At 38.5% G+C, this 25,099-nt stretch overlaps 1 protein-coding gene across 2 annotated transcripts in view; it reads left to right on the top strand.

The window, feature by feature from the left end:
* abcc1 (ATP-binding cassette, sub-family C (CFTR/MRP), member 1) overlaps positions 1-25,099 on the top strand; it is a 41,356-nt gene that overhangs the window by 8,803 nt on the left and 7,454 nt on the right. Inside the window, exons 6-24 of one of the 2 annotated variants that reach the window (XM_053239430.1) lie at positions 2,522-2,583; positions 4,779-4,910; positions 8,476-8,703; positions 10,717-10,894; positions 11,518-11,679; positions 11,814-11,906; positions 13,111-13,314; positions 13,512-13,658; positions 14,156-14,243; positions 15,779-15,848; positions 17,302-17,428; positions 18,439-18,615; positions 20,407-20,574; positions 21,412-21,595; positions 22,047-22,088; positions 23,121-23,172; positions 23,398-23,530; positions 23,644-23,851; positions 24,580-24,890. In XM_053239430.1, coding sequence (XP_053095405.1) covers positions 2,522-2,583; positions 4,779-4,910; positions 8,476-8,703; positions 10,717-10,894; positions 11,518-11,679; positions 11,814-11,906; positions 13,111-13,314; positions 13,512-13,658; positions 14,156-14,243; positions 15,779-15,848; positions 17,302-17,428; positions 18,439-18,615; positions 20,407-20,574; positions 21,412-21,595; positions 22,047-22,088; positions 23,121-23,172; positions 23,398-23,530; positions 23,644-23,851; positions 24,580-24,890 — 2,766 coding nt within the window. The remainder of the gene's footprint in view (positions 1-2,521; positions 2,584-4,778; positions 4,911-8,475; positions 8,704-10,716; positions 10,895-11,517; positions 11,680-11,813; positions 11,907-13,110; positions 13,315-13,511; positions 13,659-14,155; positions 14,244-15,778; positions 15,849-17,301; positions 17,429-18,438; positions 18,616-20,406; positions 20,575-21,411; positions 21,596-22,046; positions 22,089-23,120; positions 23,173-23,397; positions 23,531-23,643; positions 23,852-24,579; positions 24,891-25,099) is intronic. The other variant, XM_026916046.3, reaches the window with a different exon arrangement.

Below are 25,099 nucleotides of genomic sequence, written 5' to 3'. Positions count from 1 at the left end.
GCTATTGATAACGATGTTCTGGACAAGCTGTACCCAGCCGTTTGTCTACAGGAAATCTGACATTCAGAGGCTCTCTGAGTGATTATAGGAGATTTCAACCACTGCAACCTGAAAGCTGTATTACCAAAATAATATCAACATGTTACATGTCCAACAAGAGGAGACAACGCCTTTGACTACGGTCACACCACCTTCAAGCGTGCATATAAATCTACTCCTCGCCCTCATCTTGGCATGTCAGACCTTTTATCTGTGTTACTGCTATATAAACAGAAACTCAATAGTCACGGCCAATTGAAAGGAAAATACAGTCCCTGAATAAGGAACATGAGTCCGAACTCCAGGACTGCTTTGAAAATACAGGCTGGTCCATCTTTGAAGCCTCTTCTGATGACTCGCACGAATATGCCGAGTCTGTTCTGGATTATGTCAGTTTCTGCGTGAACTGCTGTGTTCCCTCCCAGATCATTCATTCTCACCCTAACCTGCAGTTCGCATGTGTCTGAGAGAGCGGACATCAGCCTTTTTCAGGGGAAAGTGACAAGTACAAGAAAAATCCTAATGTGACTTACAGAATTCCATTAAAAGGCAACACACCAGCAAATTAATGAACATCTACAGTGGCTGAACAGCGTTTGGTGAGGATTGAAAGCAATCGCAGACTACAGATCTCTTCCATCTCCTCTTCTTGGTGCTCTAACCTCCCTCCCTGATGAACTCGATAAAAATAATTTCTATGCTTGATTTTGGGAACTCAAACCAGGCTACTGCAGTAAAGATCCCCAATGATGGCATAGCCTTCCAGGTTACCAATGCGGATGTGTGCTAATTATTCAATGAGTAAATGCAAATAAATCCCTCGGCCCAGATGGAATTTGACTGCGTGTCCTCAAATCCTGTGCTCCTCTGCTGTCCCAGGTCTTTGTACACATCTTAAACTTTTCACTAATAAATTTGTTGCCCCGTGCCTAAAGAAAACGATCATTGTTTCTCTACCAAAGAAATCGCCCGTTACTGTTACTGGACTCAGTGACAGTCACCCCATTACACTGACATCTGTTGTGATAAAGTGCTTGGAAAACCGTTTATATCCTTCATAAACGACAATATTCCTGCCACGTCAAATCCGTTACAGCTCTCCTATCGACACAGCCTCTCGGTTTTCCATGCCATCTCTGTTGCTCTTCACACTACCCTGACTTATCTGGAAAAGAGAAAGACCTATGTCAGGATGTTATTGACTGATTATAGCTCAGCCTTCAACACTTTTGTGCCGTCTAAACTGGTGATGAAGCCAGTCCAATTCCATCTGCACCTGGGTACTGAACTTTTTGACCAACAGGCTGCAGACAGTAAGGATTGCCAACAAAAAAAATCGTCCACATGGACTCTGAGCATGGGAACTCCACAGGGGTGCTTTCTTAGCCCTCTGTTTTACAGCCTGTTTAACCATTGACCATGTGTCCAAATACAGCAGCGCCCAACTCATAAAATCTGCAGATGATATCCCGGTGATTGGACTCCGATTACAGTGCGGAGATAAGCGATCTGTTTGTACGGTGTGTAAACAGCAACCTCACCCTGAATGTCACAAAGAGCTCGTTATGGGTTTCAGGAGAAACAGATGCGCCTGTTCTCTCATCTCCATCAACGGTTCACTCATGGAAATCTTCAACCTGTTCAAATTCCAGAGCGTGCAGCTGTCAGACTCAATTTCCTGGTCTTTCAATGGTAGAAGTATCATCAGAAAAGCACAATAGTGTCTGTTTTTCCTGACGGGACTTCAGTGCTTTAGAATGAACGCCAGCTCTCGGGTCAACTTCCATCACGGTGAAGTTTGTAGTTTTGTCTGACTGCACAAGACCTCAGGCTTCTACAAAAGACGGTTAAAATAGCTTCCAAAGCTGTTCGTTTGTACTGAGCTTCCATCACTTCAGCACATCTTCACCACCAGATACTGAGCAAGGGCACAGTCCATCTTCTTGGATGCACTCAGCTCATGTTCTGTTTTCCCCTTTCCCATCCTCAGCATCAAGACAAACACCACTCGCCTCAAAAACAGCTTTTACCTACAGGCCATTAGGACTCGCAACAGCCGGGAATAACGATAATCACCCTGATTGTCCTTTAATGTTTCCCAGGAATTAAATGAAACTTGTAAATTCGTACATTCAACATGGGAAGTGGTTGACGTCTTGAACGCTGTTGCTAGGCAACCAGGAAGTATGGATTGAGAAACTAGATCAATTAGCTAGCTTTAGCAGGGGTTCAAGCTTGATGGACATTGTTTTTAATGTTTTGGAGAATCAATTGTTGTGTTTCACAACCCTAATGTCCTGTTAGACACATGTAATAATCTTTAAACTCGATTAGGAACAGCCTGTGAGGCAATTCAGAGATGGATGACGGTGCTAAAGTCATTAAGGAGCTTTAAAATGTCATAAAACGAGTTTAAAAATCATGCTAATGTGTTTACAAGAGCAATGTTTTCTTTTATTTTGATTTATTTTTTTAAATGCAGAATCCATGTCCAGAAGCAGGAGCAAGCTTCCTGTCTAGAATCAGCTTCTGGTGGATCACAGGGTGAGAGAAAAACTTGCAATATGTGTGTGTGTGTGTGTGTGTGTGTGTGTGTGTGTGTGTGTGTGTGTGTGTGTGTGTGTGTGTGTGTGTGTTACTTCATTACTTTAAATATTGAAGTTTTTGTTTATATCTTTATTAAATTTACAAGCAACCTTGGAGCAGTTAGTCAAAGTTTTTATAATTATGCTTTTCTGGGTCCTTGTTTCTAAACAGACACACACACACACACACACACACTTCACTTTTCATGCAAATGTATCCAAAAACTAACGAACCCTAGAAGAGAAAGGTACTGAAAATCTAAATGTCTGGCTGGGGGACTGGTATCATAACTTTATGATAAATTATGATACTTTATGATAAATTATTCATTAGATTATGTTAAATACTTTCATAACATAAAAATATGACATTATGACATTAAATACTTTTAATGACATTAATAAGTCCTCATTTACAACGTCATGTATTTTTAATCCATTGAAATAATAATTACTACTTTTGTGTTACCAGCATTTTTAAAGTTTGTTGCTTTTTGACAGATATAAACTGTTGATTTGGTCTCCTTTCTAAATGTTGAGCAGTCGTTGGGCAGCGTGATCACTACCCCATAGCTTCATCGAGTTTTCTTGCACGTAGTGGTCAAAAATGCGACCTGCAATAAGCACTAATGGAGGCCCATAGGGGCAGGACTCACGCTGCCTCATGCTCAGGGGAGGAGCAAAGAACAGGACAGTTCATGCCAGCGTTGATACGGTTGCGGTTCTTATGCCAAGGTCTTGTTTTATAACAAATAATCTCAGATGAATCCAGTAGATTTCCAGCAAATAAAGGCAAAGTGCAAGTGCTGGCGGTGTGTCTCTGATGTACACGGACATTTCTGTTGGATTGGGTGAGGAAAAAAGATTATGGAGTTCAAACAAAGTCATAAAAAGTGGAACTAAAGGTCATCGTAGAGAATTAGAGAACAAAAAAGAATGGATTTTTACTGTTCTCTGTGATATGTTTTGTTGCCTGAGGAGCGTACTTGACCTGAAATGCCACAAGGTTTTAATTCTACGTATGTCTTGCCATACTGTGCACCTAATTTAAAAAAAAAAAGACTTCACCTGAAATGCAGCTCGTCATTCAGAAGTCAGTCAGCATGCAGTGATGTGTTCCTAACTCTGCATAAGCCTCCTGTGTACAGGAATGAATAAAATGTTAAGTCATTGTTCTGTGCCTAATAATGAGAACTAGCTAGTCGGAGTGCGTTTTGAACAGGAAATAACCTACGTGCCAAGCTATGTGTTACAGAGAGGTGTGTGTGTGTATGTGTGTGTGTATGTATGTGTGTATGTGTGTGTGTGTGTGTATGTGTGTGTGTGTGTGTAGAGTTTTGGAAAAGTGAATATGGTAGTGAATAGCAATTGTGGCAGAACTGTAACTGTGACACAACCAAACTAAACTTGCAGTTACACTGAGACAGAAAAAATAGATTTTTTTGGGCATATTGCCAAAACGTTTTTTAAAAGCGTGGTTGGTCTGGCATTTATTCTAAGAATTATAAATGAGGTTATAATTGCTGTAAACAATCCAGGAGTTCAGGAGCATCAGGGTTTTACAGCAGGGTGTGTGTCGGATCAGAACTGCAGCATGACAGTTCTCCAAAAATGAAATGGGGTGTGACTGAAATTAAAAAAAAAAAAAAAACAAAAACCTGGATAAACGGGGGAAGCACTGATACATTTGACAAAATTTGGATGAGAAATATTTAAAGAACTAAACCTGAACTTCAACATGATTGGCAATGTTTATCTTTCAACACAGAAAGTGTATGAACCATATCTATATTTTTTTCCTCCATATAAATGAAATATTAATAAATATTTTTTTAAATATTGTACCTTTTGGTCCTAAATAAGTAAAATAAAGATTTAAAAAAGTGCAATTATTTTAATAATAGAAAAGTATTAAAAAGTATTTAAAAAATTAATAATTATTACAATAGAAATATTTTATATACTTTTTTTGAATGGTAATTTTTAAGTGAGTGGCAGTGTATGATGTTTATCCGTCTGTCTATTTATCTAGTCTGTCTGTCAATCCAATCTGTCTGTCAGTTTAATCTGCCTGTCTAGCTATCTATATTTCTGTCTGTCTGTCAGTCTGTCTAATCTATTTGTCTCTCTGTCTCTCTGTCTATCTGACTGCAGGTTGTTGATGCGTGGCTACAAAAAGCCCCTAGAAGAGAAAGATTTATGGTCCCTAAATCCAGATGACGAGTCTCAGATGGTTGTGCCGCAGCTGGTGCGTCGCTGGAACCACGAATGCACCAAGGTCAAAAGGTCAGAGTTAAATCAAGCCTTTTAGTCTCACTAATAATAATAATAATAATAATAATAATAATAATAATAATAATAATGCTAACAGGGAGAATTTAAATGACTGAGTCAACTGGGTTTAGCAGATTCTCTGGGTTAAATGGATAATAAAAATATAATGACATTACTTTTTTTATTATATTTCATCATGTCAGAAAAGAGTTCTGATCGACTGGATCATGTAGCAGTGATGTACTAAATGAACTTAATGTCAATTACAAAACATGACAAACAGACGATGATAAAAATAGTTAAACGGTGCTATAAGTAAGGACTAAAACTGTGTGGATTTTTTTTTTTTTAAGACAGAAAAACATCCAGAGGTTGTTCTCCTGTTTTGGAGAATTATACATAATTTCTGCTTGAGTGCTCTGTCTCATGCTTGAGTCACGTAAGGTTCAGTAAGGCAGCTTAAAAGTTCATTTGGAGCACAGCCAAGTGCTCAGACGTGTAGAAATGGAAACAGATTGGGAGGAAATGGTGGAGTAATGCTTTTGTTAATGTTTTAAGTTAACGGTGGTATCACAGTGACTCTGCACAAAGAGATGATGACTCAGCAGTGTTGGAGGGGAAGCTGTGTTGGCTTTTGTTTTTTTTTTCTCTCATGCGGTTGTCGTCACTGTCGATGACTCACTGATATTTGACCTGTTTTTGCTTTTACTGTAGTTTGACACGCAGGGTATGTAGACCAGACAAAAGACTAGATGTTTTAGCATTTTCAGGACTTTGTGGCTTAATGAGCAGCAAATCTGCACGCGCTCGTGTGACTCATCAGAAATAAAAATCTCACTTCTGTTTTCCGTAATGAAGCAACACTGAGTGTGAGGAAGCCGCCGGATATTCCTTCATTGTTAATAGTAGCAGCATTTTTATAATCTAAAACAACAGGAAGAACACTGAAGGTGTACTTTAGTGTTTTTTTTTTTGTTGTTGTTTGTTTTGTTTTTTAAATATTTTTTAAAATTAAGTTTCTAACATTATATAATAATATTAATTAGGGGAATTTCGTACGATACAGTTTTCATTTTTAAGTGTTTAATTTTTAATCCGCTTTCTTTGGAAAGAAGTATTGTTGCATGATTTATCATGATATCGATATTAAATTGGTATCGCACAGCTGGTGAGCGAGTGACTGTTTGTAGCTGCTAAGTGATTACAGGAACTAACTTGCTTCATGGACATTCCACCATAAATGTAGCTAAAAACAGACAAAAAGTAAGATGTGGAAAACTCCTCAGGGCATGCTGTGTTAGGAAAGCCGTCATCTGTTTAAGGTTAAAATTGAAAAGAAATTCATCGCTGCTGTTATGTGCTACTGCTTTTTTTTTTTTTTTTTTTTTTTTTTGGGAATCAAATAAAATTGAAAAAAATAAAATTTGCTGCAAGATTTTGAAACCAGTGGTTAGAAATGAAACCGAGAGTGAACTGCTCTGGAATGTTCTGATTAACTTCTTAACACTGAGCAGGATCCTTTTAACAATCTGAACCAGCAAGACTTTCACGTTTCATTGAAACATCCTGCTTGACTTACAGCCAGACAAATGGTTTTTAAACCGTCTTTATTCCCAGAGCACCAGTGTGTGAAGGGCGTGTGAAGTGCACTTTAAGCAAACGCTCATCACGCAGCACAAGCTGCACAGCTTGCTCTCTAGAACTCGGACATCCCAGCAACCGTGACAGGCTTAGAACCCTGAGCACTGAAGTAAACGTTACCGTGTGTGATGTATGCGCATACGTAGGAAAAGTAAATACTCATAGAGCGTCTTCTTTCAGGCTGTCAGGAGAATGTGTAAGTTATTAAGCACGAATTCAGACGGTACTGATGCTTATGTAATTTAGTGTCCCACTGTGAAGATTTGAAAGTGATATATATATTTAGTCTAGGGAGTATTTTTCTTTAGATGTGCTGGAATTAACAAATAATGGAAGCTTGTCGACTCCTTTTGCCTCACATACCATCTTCATGAAGCGTTAATACCATTGTATAGAATTTCTTTTTCTTGCCACATCCCCTAACCTTATCTATTATGAGTTTCCCTACCCCCAAATCCCTGAACAAAGACCTTTGTTGCATTAAAAACACACTTTAGGGATAGACGGAGGTGCAATTAAGAGCTTTAAAACCAGAGTCTTTTAAAAGCTGTCAGAAATGAGACCCAGGCAGTATGGCAAGCCTAAAACAGGTGTTAGGTATGCTTCTCTTTCATTATGCAGCTGTAGGATGTCTAGGTGTTTGGTAAACAAATCTACGTTTTAAAGAATTACAATTAGGCAGCCTGGAAAAACACTTGTCATGATTAAACTGTGACTGTGACATTTTTAACTATATATAGCTTTCCTGAACTGAAATATGTTTCTAATTGCATGTATTGCAATCAGAAGTAAATTTCTATCCTTTTGAAGGCACTCAAAGGTGGAAAGGGTGAAAATCTCCTTTAAAGATTCAGTTCACTTCAGCTGACAGACGCCCTGCTTACGTCTACATTTATAACCTAATTTACTTTTAATTTACAACAAATTGTAAAACATGACAGGTTTACAATGTGAAATGAGTTTTATTCTCACTCTGATTATCAGCATCATCCGCATCAGTCAGAAATTCACAGTTCGCGATGTTTAAACACGAGCCACTTCACTCCACTGATCTCTGTTCACGATAACGTCGCTGCTAAAATAATCGCTGAGTCATTCACGTGCTTCTGTTCTGATGACTCAGTTTTTTGTTATTAAAATCTTTTTATTCAGTCATTTAGCAAGTTTTAAAACTGTCATCTGTACTGTGTGTGTGTGTGTGTGATGACGTGACTGAGTGTGGTGGACAAATCATGAGAAAATCACTCTTAGCTAGTGAGATTTTAGAGCTCTTTAGACAAACTGATGTTTTTAAGCCTCTGCCACTGAGTGTTTTCAGATTGTCTGTCTGTATGTCCGGGATTCGTTAGTGAGATATCCTGAGAACGAGTAGTTGTATGTTTGTATCATTTATATGGAATTATCATTGTAACCAGCAGTTGATCTGACTGGATTTTTAGAATTGATCTAGACAGGTCAAATGTCTGAAATAGTTTTTCTTCATTTGCTTCCTTCCTGTTGGCCATACAAAGGTGTTACTCAAGGCCCATTTTTGGAATTATCATTGATCCTGTTGGTGCCCAATTCGACTTTTTACTGCTGTGTTTGTCAAACTGGCCTCTGTTTTTTGTGTGAAAAGACACCAAGGTTAGAAAGTTAATGGAATAAAAACATGTCCACATCGTTTTGTTAAAAATATATAGAGTTGTGGTTACTTAAAGTTGAGATGTCAAAGTACATTACTCAAATTTTGGCAATTTTCTAGAATTTAGCCACAGCAACATCTGAAAGGTCTTCCCAGGCTGCAACACACATAAAATATAATTATACATGTTACAGAAATGCTACAGAACCACCTTGGTTTCCATCTGCTAGATTTCAGATCTCTATGTGTGTGTGTGTATATACATTTCTGACTTTTATTTTCTGATACTCTGTTTGCTTTTGTCATTTTCAGGCCAGAAGACAAGGCCATATACTCGCCTAAGCGCTCGACCAAGGCCGAGGAAAAAGACAGGCAGCCGATCGAAGAGGCTGAGATCTTAATCTCGAGAGCTCCTCAGAAGACAAGAGAGCCATCACTCTTCCTCTCTCTGTGCTGGACCTTTGGGCCGTACTTCCTCGTCAGCTCCGTCTACAAGATAATTCATGACATCCTGATGTTCGCAGGGCCGGAAATCCTCAGGTTACTTTTCCCATTCAGTCACCCAGTATGTGTGCAAGATGTTTGCTTTTTCTCACAGTATGCTGTTTTTTGAGGACTCCATGGGAAAACATAATGTCCTCGAATACAGCTGTGACCTTTTGGACAGGCTCGAGGCAAAGTTTGCTTAAGCATGCTGGAAGTTATCAAGTTACAAACCGGTCCAGCTGATCTCTTCTCACAGGCCCGGGCATGTCTCTTATTAACCTGTGACTGTATTCAGCCTATATGTCACAATATATGTATGAGACATGCACTGCTAAATTCCTCTCAAAAAGCAATATAAACATAAAGTTTGCTGTTTTTTAAAGTTGTGTGTCTCAGAGGTTTTACAGTTAAGTCAAGTCAAGTGGAGTTTGTCATTTCAACCATATACAGCCAGTTAGTACATAGTGAAACGAAACGACGTTTCTCCAGGACCAAGGTGCTGCATAAGACAAACACAGAACAGCACAGTACTGCAAATGTTTGCATCCCCATTGGTCCTGGAAGAGGAAAACGAAAATGTACACTTAATCATTATCATTAATTTGCAAAAAGGAATGGCACATGACAGAGCATGTAGTTACGCAAAAATAATCCACGCCAGGGTGGTGTGATGTGGCACAACGTGAAGAAGAGTGCAGTTTTAACCCCTAAGTGTATTACTGTCATATAACCACACGGTTCAAAGCGTGTTATTCCACTTAAACCACAGCGATTTGCCAAAGATTGCAATGTTTAATTTTAATAATAAACAACACTTTGTACATTTTAACAGTTTATAGTTAAGATTTAATGATGTGGAACATTCGAGAGACAAATTTGTTCCTGTTATCACTTATGTTACAGCCATGATAAAGTCGTTCCCTCACCCACATCTTCTTTTCATTCTCTGTCTTTCCAAAAAAAAAAAAAAAAAACGCAGCTTCTCATTTTACCGAAAAACTAGAAAGCGTGAAAACTGGAAACTTGTCTGTCCTGAACACTTCCTTTTGCTGGTAAATTTTGCAAAAACACTGATTGTTACAAAGCGCTGAAATTCAAGACTCTTTAAATAAATGTTAAATAAATGCCTCCTTAAATAAAAATTTAAAAAATAAATTTAATTTAAAAAAATAAATGTTTTTTTAATTAATCTATTATTAGTCTTAGTTTAAGACCACTAGTCCCTGTGAAGGAGCTGTTCCTATAGAAACGATGATGTATCAGAATGAGCGCATTAGTATAAACTAGTGTACGAGCCGTTCTGTTATACAAAAATAACACGCACCTCCCGACCAATCAGATTAGAGAATTCAGCTGCGCCGCAGTATAAATTAAAATGAAATATGGCTGTATCCTTCACCAAGACGATAACCCAAAACATATGCAAAATCAAATGAAACATATACAGTAGAAGCCATGAACTTCCCACTCTTGTGATTTAAGTTACTATAAGTTATTCAAACAATATTTATAAAACATTTGATTTTTCTCCCCGTAAATATATTCTTTCCTTTTTTTTTTTTTTTTTTTTTTTTTTTTTTTTTTAACCTTTTTTATTGAAGGAATATAACACGACCTAGCATACAAAATGTCTTGTTGATATAAATGACTTTTTTTTTCTTCATGTTGCAAACATTTGCACTCAACTGTAAACATAATCATGAAATGCTTTGACAAGAGCTGTTTTTTCTTGTTATTATTATTATTATTATTATTATTTGTATTTGCCATTCGTAAGATCTGGAGCATTTCCTGATGCTTTCTCGGTTTATGATTTATGATGACACATGACTTGTACAAAGATCTGATTGGTTGGAGGAATTTACTCTGGCTGATCTTTCTGGTTCTTCAAATGATTTACATCATGAAGTGACATTATGGCGTCGTGAAGCAGCTGAAATCCTTTTGATTTGTTCTCGTGTCTTAACAGCTCAATAGACGCAAATCTCTGAACCTCTTTATTAAATACTAAATCATGTTTCGAGGTTGTTTTCCGACCAATCCGAGTTTCTCTTGCTCTCTGCTCAGGCTGTTGATCCAGTTTGTGAACGACTCCAGCGCCCCCTCCTGGCACGGCTACTTCTACACGGCTCTGCTGTTCGTGTGCACCTGCGTACAGACGCTCATCCTGCAGAGATACTTCCACGTGTGTTTCGTGACGGGAATGAGGCTGCGTACGGCCATCGTAGGCGCCGTGTACAGGAAGGTGAGCTCAAATCCTGCTTTCCTACAAACAACCTCTGGATGTAACAGATAAACAAATGGTCTGATAATTTTTATAGCCTTTTCAGTAAGTGACTGTTTAAGAGGATCGCTCTGATTCTTCTGTGTTGAAATGACGATTCTCTCATTTTCACATTTTTTTAAAAAGATGTTTTAAATATCTTCTAGCGGGTTTCAAGTGACATCATGAATAATAGAACTACAGTATATAATATAAATATATTATATATTACCTACACGTGAGTTTCGATTGTGAAATTAATTAAATTTAAAAAATAGTTATTACTTTTGTAATTGTTTTTTAACTTAATTTCATGTTCAATTTGTTTTTATTCTATTATTAAGATACGTTGTACAGAAAATATAGCTGTATGGAAAAAAGAAAATTCCAAGTATTAGTAAATACTATATAAATACAAATTCTAAAATGTATGTCATTAAAAATGATAATCATATAACAAATGTATTTATTTATTTGAAGAAGATTGTACTTCGGTATTTTGCATGTGCATTTTAATTGTTTGTTTTTAATACATTCTCATATTTCACATTTCACAATGTAGCCTTTCTGATTTGTTTTGTTTTGTTTTGTTTTGTTTTGAAAAGGCGCTGGTGATTACGAACGCTGCTCGCCGCACATCTACAGTGGGAGAAATCGTGAACCTCATGTCAGTAGATGCACAGCGCTTCATGGACTTGATCACGTACATCAATATGATCTGGTCTGCACCTCTTCAAGTCATCCTGGCGCTTTACTTCCTCTGGCAGGTGGGACGCGATCTCATTTTCACTTTGGTCTGTTTAGAGCAGGAGTGGTGGCTAGTCATATCTATTCATTATTAATTGAATTAGTGAATGTGTGTGTGTGTGTGTGTGTGTGTGTGTGTGTCTTTTGTCTGCAGAATCTGGGTCCGTCTGTGCTGGCCGGAGTTGCTGTGATGGTGCTGATGGTTCCAGTAAATGCAGTTATAGCCATGAAAACCAAAACCTACCAGGTAAAACCCTCTCCCTGCCCTCTAACATGGTTTATTCCAGTTCGATGTAGAAGAATGGATAGACTCGCAGGTGGCTGGCTGGTTGGTGGACGGGTGGATGACTGGATATATGGATGGATGAGTTGATGGCTAGATACATGGAGGAAACATTTGATAGATAAATATGTAGGTATATGCTGAATAGAAGAGTAGATTGTTAGAGTAGATGGATTGATTGATACATGGATGGATGGATGGGTGATGCACAGATGGATGCATTTGTGGATGGATATATAATTAGATATGTACTGAAGCCTATCTGGATGGCTGTGTAGACAGTTGATGGATGGATACATAGACGCATGCGTGAAGAAACTGACGGATTACTGGATGCACTAGTGGATGGATACATAGATGAATGGACAAATGGATGGATACATGGATGGGTGGATGGATATATTGATGGACGAGTGTATGGATGGACGAGTGGACGTATATGGGCATGAACGGATGAGTGGATGAATACATAGAAGAATGGACAAATGGATGGATACATAGATGGGTGGATGAATAAATTGATGTATTGATGGATGGACGAATGGACGTGTACAGGCAGGAACGGATGAGTGGATATATACATACATGAATGGATGAGTGGATTGACAAGGGGATGGATACGTGGGTGGGCGGATATGTGCATGGATGGATGAGTGGATGGATGGATGGATGGATGGACGAATACTTGAATGGATACGTAGATGGGTGGACGGGTAAATTGATGGACAAGTGAATGGATGGATGAGTGGATGGATGAGTGGATGGATGAGTGGATGGATGAGTGGATGGATGAGTGGATGGATGAGTGGATGGATGAGTGGATGGATGAGTGGATGGATGAGTGGATGGATGGATGCGTAGATGAATGGATGGACACACGGATGTAAGGATGGATATGTAGACAGACGACTAGGTGAATACATGGATAAATTGGTAGATTGATGGGTGGACAAATGGATGAATGAATAATTGGATGGATACAGGACACGAATGAATGGATAGACAGATGGATGAGGTTAAGAAATAGATGAGTGATGCATCAGATCCTCTCCTTTGTTTATAAATGTTTAGTTTCAGTTTAACCGAGTCTTCGACGTGTCCCTCGTCCTTTAGATTGATTTGGCTGAATGTTGACGTGATTCATCTTGTTCTTACTTTCCTTCTGCAGGTTGCACAGATGAAGAGCAAAGACAACAGGATAAAGCTGATGAACGAAGTGCTGAACGGCATCAAGGTGCTGAAGCTGTACGCGTGGGAGCTGGCCTTCAGAGACAAAGTGTCTCAGATCAGAGAGAGTGAACTGCACGTGCTGAAGAAGGCCGCTTACCTCGCCGCAGCTTCCACCTTCACCTGGGTCTGCGCTCCCTTCCTGGTGAGGGGCGGAGAAAGTTCAACATTATATAATGTTTATAGTAATATTTTAGCATTATACAGGGTGGCCCAAAAGTCTCCGTACACAGGGGAGTGTGTTTGCCGGCACCACGTCGGTTGTGCCTTCGTAGGTGGATGTTCGCTCATTTGAATAACTACGATTAAATCATGTCATGTACTTTGTGTTTCCTTTGCTAGGTGGCGCTGTCGACGTTTGCCGTGTACGTGCTTGTGGACGAGAACAACATTCTGGACGCGCAGAAGGCCTTCGTCTCTCTTGCTCTCTTTAACATCCTGCGTTTTCCTCTTAACATGCTCCCCATGGTCATCAGCAGCATGGTGCAGGTCTGCAAGATGAAACATTGAAACCTTATTTTCATTACATTTACATATCGTGATAACTTATTTTCATGGTCTTAGATATTACTGCGATATTTTATTTGAAGAATTGTCTTTAGAGAAGAACAAAAATGGTTGAAATTAATTTTGTAGGTAATTGTAAAGAGCTCAGGAGTAGATATCGGGATGGGCCAAATGACAGCATGATATCATTAGAGTGTGTGTGTGTGTGTGTGTGTGTGTGTGTGTGTGTGTGTGTGTGTGTGTGTGTGTGTGTGTGTAGTGGGTGCCAATACTTTACAACACGCTCCACTGTTAGAGCAGCATTTAGCTGATTGGATGTTCGTTTCTCCTTTTATTTCTTTTCTCTCTTAGATGTGAGGTGTTCATATCTTTTGGTTGCCTGACTGTAGTTTCATCACAGTTTGAATTTACGATGCTTTATGGATTAACATGGCAACTCATCACTGTCTGTCTCTCTTTCTGTCTGTCTCTCTCTGCAGGCGAGTGTCTCAATGAAACGTCTGCGTGTGTTTCTTTCCCATGAGGAACTGGAAGAGGACAGCGTGGATCGCAGAGCAGTTACTGGCTGTAAGCTGCCACTCAGAATAATAATAATCTTATGTTCTCTATAAGACTTGTCTCTTTTTTTGCTTAAATTGGTCTAAGAACTTCAATCTGAATCTTCATACCTCTGACTGTGACTCGTTCTGCATGCTTGATCCGAATCTTCTCGCACGCTTGAGTGTGAACTGTGAAGAGACCTTGTAATCGTTTTATCACGTGTGCTTGAATCTAAGTTATCACCTGTTTTTGAATTCTAATCACCCAAAGTGTTTGAATCTGAATCATTCTGACTGAATCATTAAAAGCCTTGATGATCCAATCAGTCAAACCAAACATTCTTCTAATTCATTTGAGTCTGAATGATCGCAAATGTTTGAATCTCAGAAAGCGCCAACTCTTGAATCAGAATCAAAATGCAAATGCTTCAATCAGAAACAGTGCAAACATTTGAATCTGAACCAACTCAAGGACATGAATCTGAATCAGTGCAGTCGCTGGAATCCGAATTGTTGCAAAAGGCTTGAGTCTGATTCATCAAAAAAAAAAGCGTGCGTTGGATTCATTGCGAACTCTTGAATCTAAATTGTCATAAACTCTTGGGTCTGAATCATAGCAAATGCTTGAATCGGATTCCTGGCAAACGCTTAAATCTGAATCAGGGCAAACACTTAAATCTGAATCAGTACAAACGCTTAAATCTGAATCATTACAAAAGCTTGAGTTTGAATCATTGCAAATGCTTGAATCGGATTCATTACAAAAGCTTGAGTTTGAATCATTGCAAATGCTTGAATCGTATTCATGGCAAACGCTTATGTGAATCCGTAGAAACGCTTAAATGTGAATCCGTAGAAACGCTTAAATGTGAATCCGTAGAAACGCTTAAATGTGAATCCGTAGAAACGCTTAAATGTGAATCCGTAGAAACGCTTAAATGTGAATCAGTACAAACGCTTAAATGTGAATCCGTAGAAACGCTTAAATGTGAATCAGTACAAACGCTTAAATGTGAATCCGTAGAAACGCTTAAATGTGAATCAGTACAAACGCTTAAATGTGAATCATTGCAACAGCTTTAGTTTGAATCATTGCAAATGCTCAAATGGGAATTGCTGCAAACACCTGAATTATATTTACAGCATTTAAATATTTAAGTTAAGCATTTGAATAGGAATCATGGCTAATGCTATCTTAATCATCTCGCTCGGATGATTCTGAATCATCCTGCTCAGTTCATTCTTATTTCTGCATGCATGCGTAAATCTAAGCCATCTCACACTCGCATCTTCCTACATGCTTCAGCTAAATCATTCTGCGCACTTGTCCTTTAAAGTTTTAATGCTTGACGGCTCAGTGGCTGTCCTTCATGTCTAAAAACAACCTCAAAGCCGCCTTTTCTCTTAATCTGATGAATGAGTTTTCATTTTATAAATGAAATAGAGTGAAGTGTAGGATTTCAAAAGGCAGGATGTGCACCCCAAATGTGCAGGCGGCTGCGTTGGTGGTGGTTTTGATGTCCGGCACTGAGACGAACGTTGTTCCTTTCTTCTTTCATTCAGCACCTGAAAGTATCAGGATTGTGGACGGAACTTTCAGCTGGTCTAGAGACGACCCTCCTGCTTTAAAGAGGTAACAGCGTATCAGTGACGTCACTATGTTAATTACAACCATAACACGTCCTTTCACTTTGTAGAAAATGCATGATACAAATGATGCATTGAGATAAAACATTTTGAAGTATTTGATACACTAAACATGTCATGATATTAAACATGCACTGTTTTTGAAACGTTTTTTGATACTGATGTAGCATAAAGACCGTCAGCTGTCTGAGGATTTGATCGGCAAGTACACCTGCATGCTGAAAAACGCAAACTATCAACAGCCAGATAAATGTAGTCTGGCTAATTTGTGATGCAAATGAAATTAAAGAAATAAAATCTAATTTTAAAAATGCAATCCAGTGGTATTTAGTCCCAGGCCTGCAATCCTTGATTTTACAGATTTAGAACTCCTTAGATTTGATTACATCTTATACTACTATACTATACTACATTATATTAAAATACATTTTTATTATTTTTGTCCGATTCTGAATTATTCCGTAGTGTAACTGGAGAAACTGTACACATTACCTCAAAAATACTCGTTTCTGATTGGCTGACAGGTGACCATGTACATAAATTGAGCTCTGTTAAACTATTAAAGCTTAGCGTTTAGAATATGGACGCACACTGGGACTAAATTCCACTTCTGAGATTTGCTGATTCTGAACGTATTTTATTTATTTTAAATTTCAATATTTAAATCGAGTACAAAACACTGTGATCTACTTCTACATCTTTTGCCAAGCGTCCATTTTATCACCCAAATCCAGTTTTAATTTCCAGTAACAATTACTGTGAAGCCTGTACTCGTAAATCAATAAACGATGCAGGCTTGATAGAAAATGTTACCTAGTGTTTTTTTTTCTGCACAGAAACTGAGATATTGGAAAAGTGAATGTGCAGAAACCTGATTATTGATTGAAAAATTGTTAGAAATATTTTGTGACAAAATGCAAATATAAATGAGAGATTTATATGAATCGAGCTTTATTTAATTAAAACTTCAATTCATAAATTATAAATACTATTAATTATATTTTATCATCACTTTTACAGAGTAATAAATTAAATGATAAATAAATAGTATTGAATTTAAAAATGCATTTTAGAAATGGTTTAAATGTAACTGTATATTAAACGGCATGCCACATTGCTGCCCGAGTTCTTCCACATCTTAGCTATTTCCTGTCTTTTTCTACATGCCGCCTCTTCTTCTGACCTCTCCCATCCTGTCTCTCTCTTTCTCAACTTCACATTTCTGCTCCCTTTCTTATCTCTCTCCTCTTTTCTGTCCCCCCCCCCCCTTTAGTTTATCTATTTTATTCGTATTCTTTTCTTCAATTCTCTGACTCTGCTTTATTTAATTATATTCTCTATTTTTAACACTCTTGTCTGTTGTCTTTTTGTCCATCTCTCTCTCTCTCTCTCTCTCTCTCTCTCTCTCTCTCTCTCTCTCTCTCTCCTTGTGTATGAAGGGTTAATGTGTGTATTCCTGAAGGGGCGCTCGTTGCTGTAGTAGGTCAGGTGGGTTCGGGAAAATCCTCCCTACTCTCGGCTCTCCTGGGGGAAATGCACAAACAGGAGGGCTTTGTGTCGGTCAAGGTACACACACACACACACACACACACACACTCACACACACACATGCACACACACACGCACACATTATCACTGGTGTGCTTACTTTAACTGTTTTGGTCCTAACAGCTTTGTCAGTGCTTTCACACCATTTTACTTTTTCACTGTTTCATTTTTTTATTTCGTTTTTTTAAAGAGTGACACATGATACTTTAATTGTATCTATAAACAGCAATTTTTGTGGAACATCTGTGAAACAAGTTAGTTCATGTTATCACCTTCATTATAGCAGCTGTAAACGATCGTTCCCTCACTTTTTCTTGGAGTTATTAAGACATGGCTTGAATGGAATTAATTAATCATGCAGAAAACGCAAAATGAACATACTGAAGAATTACTTGGGGGAAAATGTCATTACAGCTTTACCTCTGCCTGTTACAAAGCACTGACACTGGAGACTCCTTCCGTAAAAGTTAAATAAATGTCTCCTTACAGAAAACTTATAAACACCATATCGACAATTACACATTTATCGTTGTTAAATAACAGCCCCTTTTCAAAAAAAAAAATTTTGCGCATCGTTAGTTAGACTGTGTGTAGCGTCTGCCGCACAAGTCCCTGTGTCAGTATTGTTACTATAGAAATTATTACAGATTAGAACGAGTGCATGACTGTCAGAGCTCCTGTTATGGAAAGTTCAATACCTTTTGAACAATTAGGACCAAGAATTTAATTAATATTAACTTATGAATACATAGCTAAAAAAAAGAATGTATAGCTAGTATAAGTGTAATTGCCAAAGAATTGAATAATCACTGAGTCTGTGTTAAATGACTTGATGGTTTTGATCTAAGAAAGCAGGATTTTACCAGCTGTGAGTCCAGTAAGTGATAAATGAAGCTCTTCAGTCACTGGTCGAGATTAAATCAACAGGAGAATATATATAACATGTATTATTAATCATGTTCCTTAGCATTAATGCAGCAGGACTGAAGCAGAGAGGAGATGTATGATGGGTAATATGTGTTGGTCAGGGTTCGGTGGCGTACGTGCCCCAGCAGGCGTGGATCCAGAACGCCACGCTGAGGGAGAACATCGTGTTCGGGCAGCAGATGAAGGAAAGCAGCTATCAGAGAGTGCTGGAGGCCTGCGCTCTCCTCCCAGACCTGGAGATCCTGCCTGGAGGAGACGACACCGAGATCGGAGAGAAGGTACCAATCGTTTCCTGCTTTTTATTAGATTAGAGCAGGGGATGCGTTAACTGAGTTTAAATTTCCTGTCATTTAGCAAATTTTAAACGCGTTAATGAAAAATTCTGAAGGTCTTCATTTTAACAGATGCAAAATAAAGTATATATTCTTTATATTATAAACATATATGGTTTATATTACTTATATTTACACGTGGTCTTAGGTGAAACACGGGGCAAAATGGAAAATAAAATCATGCAAGCTGCACGAGTCCAGTGAAACAGATTAATGATATTTATTAATTATTTAATCATTGATATCAATTGATTAGAAACATTTGAATGTATTTGAAAGTTAAAGTTTAAGACACATTTGTGAAAAAGGATGTTATGTAGGCTAATTACAGAGTCTCAGATCAGCAATTGTCACTTTGCTGTAAAAAGCTGCTAAATGATGGAACTAAATTTTCGTCATTGCTCGAATGCACTGGAGTATTCTCTTCTGTAATTGAACTCATCTAGTTGAAGTCTTGCTGGAAAGTCTTCCGAGTGGGTTTTAATGTTATCTTGTAGGCTGAAAGCACGCTCAGCTTCCACACTGGTTCTAAAATCTGGGAACATTTCGCTGTGGACACTAAACAAGAATCTTAAAATCCCGCTTTTCTGTATTCCGCAAGCACCAGTGGCCAAGCTGTGCAAATCAATAGACTGGTTCTATACAATTGTTCAAATGGCAATAAAAAATGACTGATAAAACAGATAACACAACCTACTTTACTGTAACGCAACCTCTGGACTGGAGAGAAGGCGAGCTTAAATATCAGTTTAAAAATATGTATAAATAGGAGCATAAAAAGAAGAATTTTTTTTTAAATGCGTTGATAGAGGTCTAATTTCTCCTTGTTTTTTTAGTTGACTTCAAAGGTAAAAGTCACTTTAGCAAGGAGAAGAACCTGAAATCTAATCCAAAAGCCAAACAGAGGAAATAAAATGTACTGCGAACATGAAGACAGCATTTTATATCGTGTGTAGAGATGGCACGATACCACTTTTTCTTTTTCCGATACTGATCCTGAAACCTTGAGTATCAGCCGATGTCTTGGCTTTAAAATATTTTTTTTTAACTGAAGCATTAAAAAAAAAAAAATACAGGGAAAAATATATAGTTTAAAAAAAAATGACTTGCACAAAACTGCAGCTTATAGATTTCAAAAATCAGTTACATTGCAAATATTATAAAGTGTAAAGGAAACATAAAAATCAGTCCTAACAAAATATACAGTAAAGTGTGTTTATATGTAAACATTTACAGTTCCAAAAAAAAATCTTCCAAATTTTCTAAACCCAGTTGCAATCTTTTCCATTTGCGGCATACTTTTTTCTTCAAAGATCTATCATTTTTTGATGGTGGTCCGGTAATGAGCCTCAGGATCAGATCAGTGCTGTTTCTAATTGTATGTTTGTTTTTTTACTTCCTTTAACTTCTGTGTCTGTCTCTGTGTCTGTCTGCGTGTCTCTGTGTGTGTCTCTGTGTGTGTGTCTGTGTGTGTGTCTGTGTGTGTGTCTGTGTGTGTGTCTGTGTGTGTGTCTGTGTGTGTGTCTGTGTGTGTGTCTGTCTGTGTGTCTGTGTGTCTGTGTGTGTGTGTGTCTGTGTCTGTGTGTGTCTGTGTGTGTCTGTGTGTGTCTGTGTGTGTCTGTGTGTGCATGTCTGTCTGTGTGTGCATGTGTGTCTGTCTGTGTGTGCATGTCTGTCTGTGTGTGTGTGTGTGTGTGTCTGCGTCTCTGTGTGTGTGTGTGTGTCTTCTCTGTATAGGGAGTGAATTTGTCTGGAGGTCAGAAGCAGCGTGTCAGTTTGGCCCGAGCGGTGTATTGTGACTGCTCTGTGTATTTGCTGGACGATCCGCTGTCCGCCGTCGACGCTCACGTTGGGAAACACATATTCGAGAAGGTCATCGGCCCTCAGGGTCTGCTGCAGGGATGCGTGAGTTTCTTCTCCATGACAGACATCATTTAAACATGGCACATTAATTTAGCGTGCTCATGAGGGATTTAAATCTCCAGCCGGATTTCTGTAAAGCTGCTTCGTGACAGTGTGTGGTGTTAAAAAGCTCTACAGATTAAATGTGATTGAACAGAACTGCTATATGTAATGAATTCCAGCTCGGCTTAGGAGTCTTTTCCACACTTTTCTCTTTCTCTCTCTCTCTCTTTCACTCGTTTTCTTTCTGTTTTATTCATTATCTGCTTTCCTTCCGTTCTATCTGTTTATTTCCCTCAGGAGATGCAAGTTGGGTTCAATTATATAGACACAGCATCTATGGTATTGTTATTTTGGATTCATCAATTACAGAATTAGCTAACATTAGTAATGATTCAATATTAATGACTGAGTAAGCTAAAATTAATAAACTAAATAAAGACATTTAAACCAACCAAAACTGCTCTTCTCTCCTTTTCCATTCTCTTCTCTTCTCTTCTCTTCTCTAACAATAAATAAAATAATGAAAAGTGTAAATTTAGTTTATAATCGAACACAACCTCTTTATAAAGTAAGTAACAGGGAAATCAGGTCTGACTAATGGGACTAATGGGAAAGTCATTATACCAAGAGCACCATTGAATACAGGACAAACAGTATGCAAAATAAAAATACTTTCAGGATTAATGCAGCTTTTTTCTTTAAGAAGTCAGAATTTATGGGGGTGTCACTTGTGCTTTAGTCTCTCACCCCAGCATGCTATGTAGTAACATTTACCTGTAGGAATAAATGTAGTGAACGAGTGATTTTAACCCTGACTCTGCTGTACGTTCCTCTCAGACGCGTGTGCTGGTGACCCACGGGCTCAGCTTCCTGCCTCAGGTCGACCTCATCCTGGTGATGGAGGATGGACAGATCACAGAGGCAGGCTCGTACACGGAGCTGCTCGGCCGACACGCCGCCTTCGCCGAATTCCTGCGCTCTCACACCAACGCCGAGCGGGAAGAGGAGAGCGAGGTCGGAGGTAAGATCACGACCTTGATGTGTTGCGTTTTTCATCTGGTCTGTCTTTTCATGTCTGGTCTGAAATCAGTGTAGGACGAGTGTGTGTTGTGTCTTTGTACATGAACTCTGAGACTTTATTGTCGGCAGAGCAGATGTTGAGAAAGGGGAACCGTGTGTGTGTGTGTGTGTGTGTGTGTGTGTGTGTGTGTGTGTGTGTGTGTGTTTTGGAGATTTTTAGCCCTTCTTTATTACTCCCACTGAACAGAACATCTTTTGTTAACATCTTTTCATCTTCTATCTCTCCCCAACGTCTATTCTGATTAAATTTCTTTCTGTGTTTTTGTTTTTAATGCATTTTTTTTTTCTTTTTCAATTAACCCGTTGTTCTTCCCTGCCGTTGTCAGTATTCACGTCTCCATTTCCTCATGTGCTTTTTGTGTCCTTTTTTTTCCCCTCATCATGCTGTTCAGAAGAGGGAAGGGTGCAGGAAGAACAGAATGAGAAATCTGAAGGTTGGAGGGTCTCGTTGTTCGTTAGGTTATGCAAAACATGTCCAGGCTGCACGGGTTTGCATGTCGCATGATGTTTTTTTTTACTTCCCCGAGTGTGTTCTCTGGACTATTTTACCGTGTTAACTGGATCAGATAGATATGGGCAAGCTATCTGTATCGATAAGCCTTCAGCTCACCATCCACGTTTAACTGGTCTTAAAATAAATTTATTAGAAAATACATTTTAAAATATTCTCCACTAGACAACACTCCAGCTCAATAGTTGTTTGATCCTTGTATTCTATTTATGAGCAGCTGCCTAAGTACATGTGGAGAAAATTGTTTTAAATACATTATCATAATACTGTAAAACCCCGAGAAGTAAACATTACATGTAAATAGAAAAAAAAAGTACGACATTTCATTATTTAATTAATAAAACAGCTGTAATCGTTGGCAAATTGCTGTGGCACAAGAGGGATAAAACACTTCGGGTGTGCTGTTATAGGAAAATAATCAATTAAGGGGTGGTGTGATGAAGCGGAGTTACTGTTACCACCCCAAAGTTGATTATTATCCAATACCTTCATGTTCCAAAGTGCTTCATTCCTCTTTCACCACAGCAATTTGCCAATCATTACATTTTTTTGTTTATTAAATAATGACGCATCATAGTTTTTTATCAGTTTGTAGTGAGATTTAATGTTGTGGAATGTCCATGAAACAAGTTATTTCCTGTTATCACATAAGTCTTTAATAAACGGTTGTTCCCTGACTTGGAAGTTGATTAGACAGAAAAACTTGTTGTGTTGCTGAGAAACCACATGCAGGAAAATGTACAGCTTTACCTACTGTTACAAAGTGCTGACACTGGAGACTCCTTCCATAAATGTTTAAAAAAAAAAAAAAAAAAGTTTCTCCTACAAAGCTTCACCATAATCAAGACCTTTGTTAAATAACAGGACATTGGTTTTTTTTTTTTATGTGCATGTCAAATGCATATAATTTTTTTTCCTCTGTGTAATCGATTTGCCGTTTCAATGTCTCATCCAGATACAACTCCACGGAAAACGCTGGAAAACGGAGGTCCAGCGGCTCTGCTGAGGTGAGATGATGCATAGAACAAGATTTATATCAATTACTAAATAAATTTGTTCATTTATTTAATGCATAGAATTTCATTTGTGATTTATAAATGAATGTTCTTGCTTTTATTATATTTTAATTGCTAATTAGGCTAGTGAAGGCTAATTGGTGTGTGTGTGTGTGTCTGTGTGTGTGTCTGTGTGTGTGTGTGTGTGTGTGTGTGTGTGTGTGTGTTTCTCTACAGACAGAGCCAGGTTTCTTTAACCGCAGCAGGAACCATGAAGCAGAAAACGGAAAGCAATGACGTCAAAGAGCAGAAAACAAAATCTACAGACGTGGCCAAACTGACCGAGGCAGATAAAGCCAAGACAGGCAGAGTGAGTCAGAGCTACAAAAATACAAACTGCTTGTAATACAACACACAATTTAACTGTATATGGAATTTTTTTTTTTTGTGTGTCCATCGAATATGCTATTACGTGTGTCGCAGGTGAAGCTCGCCGTGTTCTGGGAGTACATGAAAGCCATCGGAGTGTGTCTGTCCATCTTCAGCATCTTCCTCTTCCTCGCTCATCACGTAGCGTCTCTGGGTTCCAATTACTGGCTCAGCTTATGGACGGATGATCCGGTCATTAACGGCACTCAGCCCAACAGAGACATGCGACTGGGAGTGTATGGAGCTCTGGGACTCACACAAGGTTAAAAAAAATAATATTCTTCTTTTTTTTTTTAAAAAAAAAAAATGGGACAGTACACAGTTACCGCAAGCGTAGTCAGTCAGCCAGGACACACTTAGACATTTCTCTCATAGGAGTGTAAACCTCAGGCGTTATGATATGATTTAGATTCTTAAGCCTATGATTCTACTGAATCTGACACAATATGATTTCCAGTCAGTATTGGACAGCACCACTGACTCTGCTACGATATGATACAGTTTGATTTTTAAAGCAACAATTTGATAATTAACAATACCGTGAATCTGCTATGCTGCGATACAGTTTTGATTCTTAAGGCCATGTTAATTTGTGAATGGAAGTATCTGGGTTATGGGAAAATCTTTGCCTATTCAAATATTTACAGAAGTTTAATAATATGATTTATTTTTTACATTGTCCGTTGCTTCTGACATAATCAATTGCAATCGATGATAATCGATTTATGATTGTGGCCTCAATTGCTTTTTCAATTGACGATCCTTACACCCCTACAATCATCACCAAAATCTTTTCTATCCATACAGGCCTTAAACCACATCTAGTTCTTAGAAAGTAAAGGCAGTGATTTTGGCAGAAGTTAGCTGTTTTTTTGAGTTTTGAAACTCAAAATGTAAACAAATATAGCCTTTTAATTAACTAAAATATACATTTACACCCTAATAACATGTTAGGAATTACACCGTGTTGACACTCTGCTTTTCTCGCAGGCATTGCCGTGTTCTCTTACTCCATCTCCGTGTCTGTGGGTGGGATCCTGGCGTCTCGCTACCTCCACGAGACCATGCTGTATAACGTCCTGCGCTCGCCCATGTCGTTTTTCGAGCGCACTCCAAGCGGGAACCTGGTCAACCGCTTCTCCAAGGAGACGGACACCATCGACTCGGTGATCCCCAGCATCATCAAGATGTTCATGGGCTCCATGTTTAACGTGCTGGGAGCATGCACCGTCATCCTCATCGCCACTCCACTCGTGGCCATCATCATCCCTCCTCTGGGGCTCTTCTACTTCTTCGTGCAGGTGTGACATTTCACTGACGTTTAAACCCGACTCACAGACGTGTCATCACAGATAGCAATCTTAACGACTAATAAGATCAGCTAATCGTTTTAACAGCAATCAGTAACGTCTTATGAAGCTTTTTAAACATGCTACTGTTATGGAACTCACCAGAATTCTTTAAGTTGGTCCTTTAGTGCCCTCTGCAGTTGATATAAAAACAGAGAATA

Source organism: Pangasianodon hypophthalmus, chromosome 13 (genome assembly GCF_027358585.1).
Source record: "Pangasianodon hypophthalmus isolate fPanHyp1 chromosome 13, fPanHyp1.pri, whole genome shotgun sequence".
NCBI lineage: Eukaryota > Metazoa > Chordata > Actinopteri > Siluriformes > Pangasiidae > Pangasianodon > Pangasianodon hypophthalmus.
The sequence above is the reverse complement of the archived record's forward strand: the minus strand, read 5'-3'. Positions and strand labels throughout refer to the sequence as shown.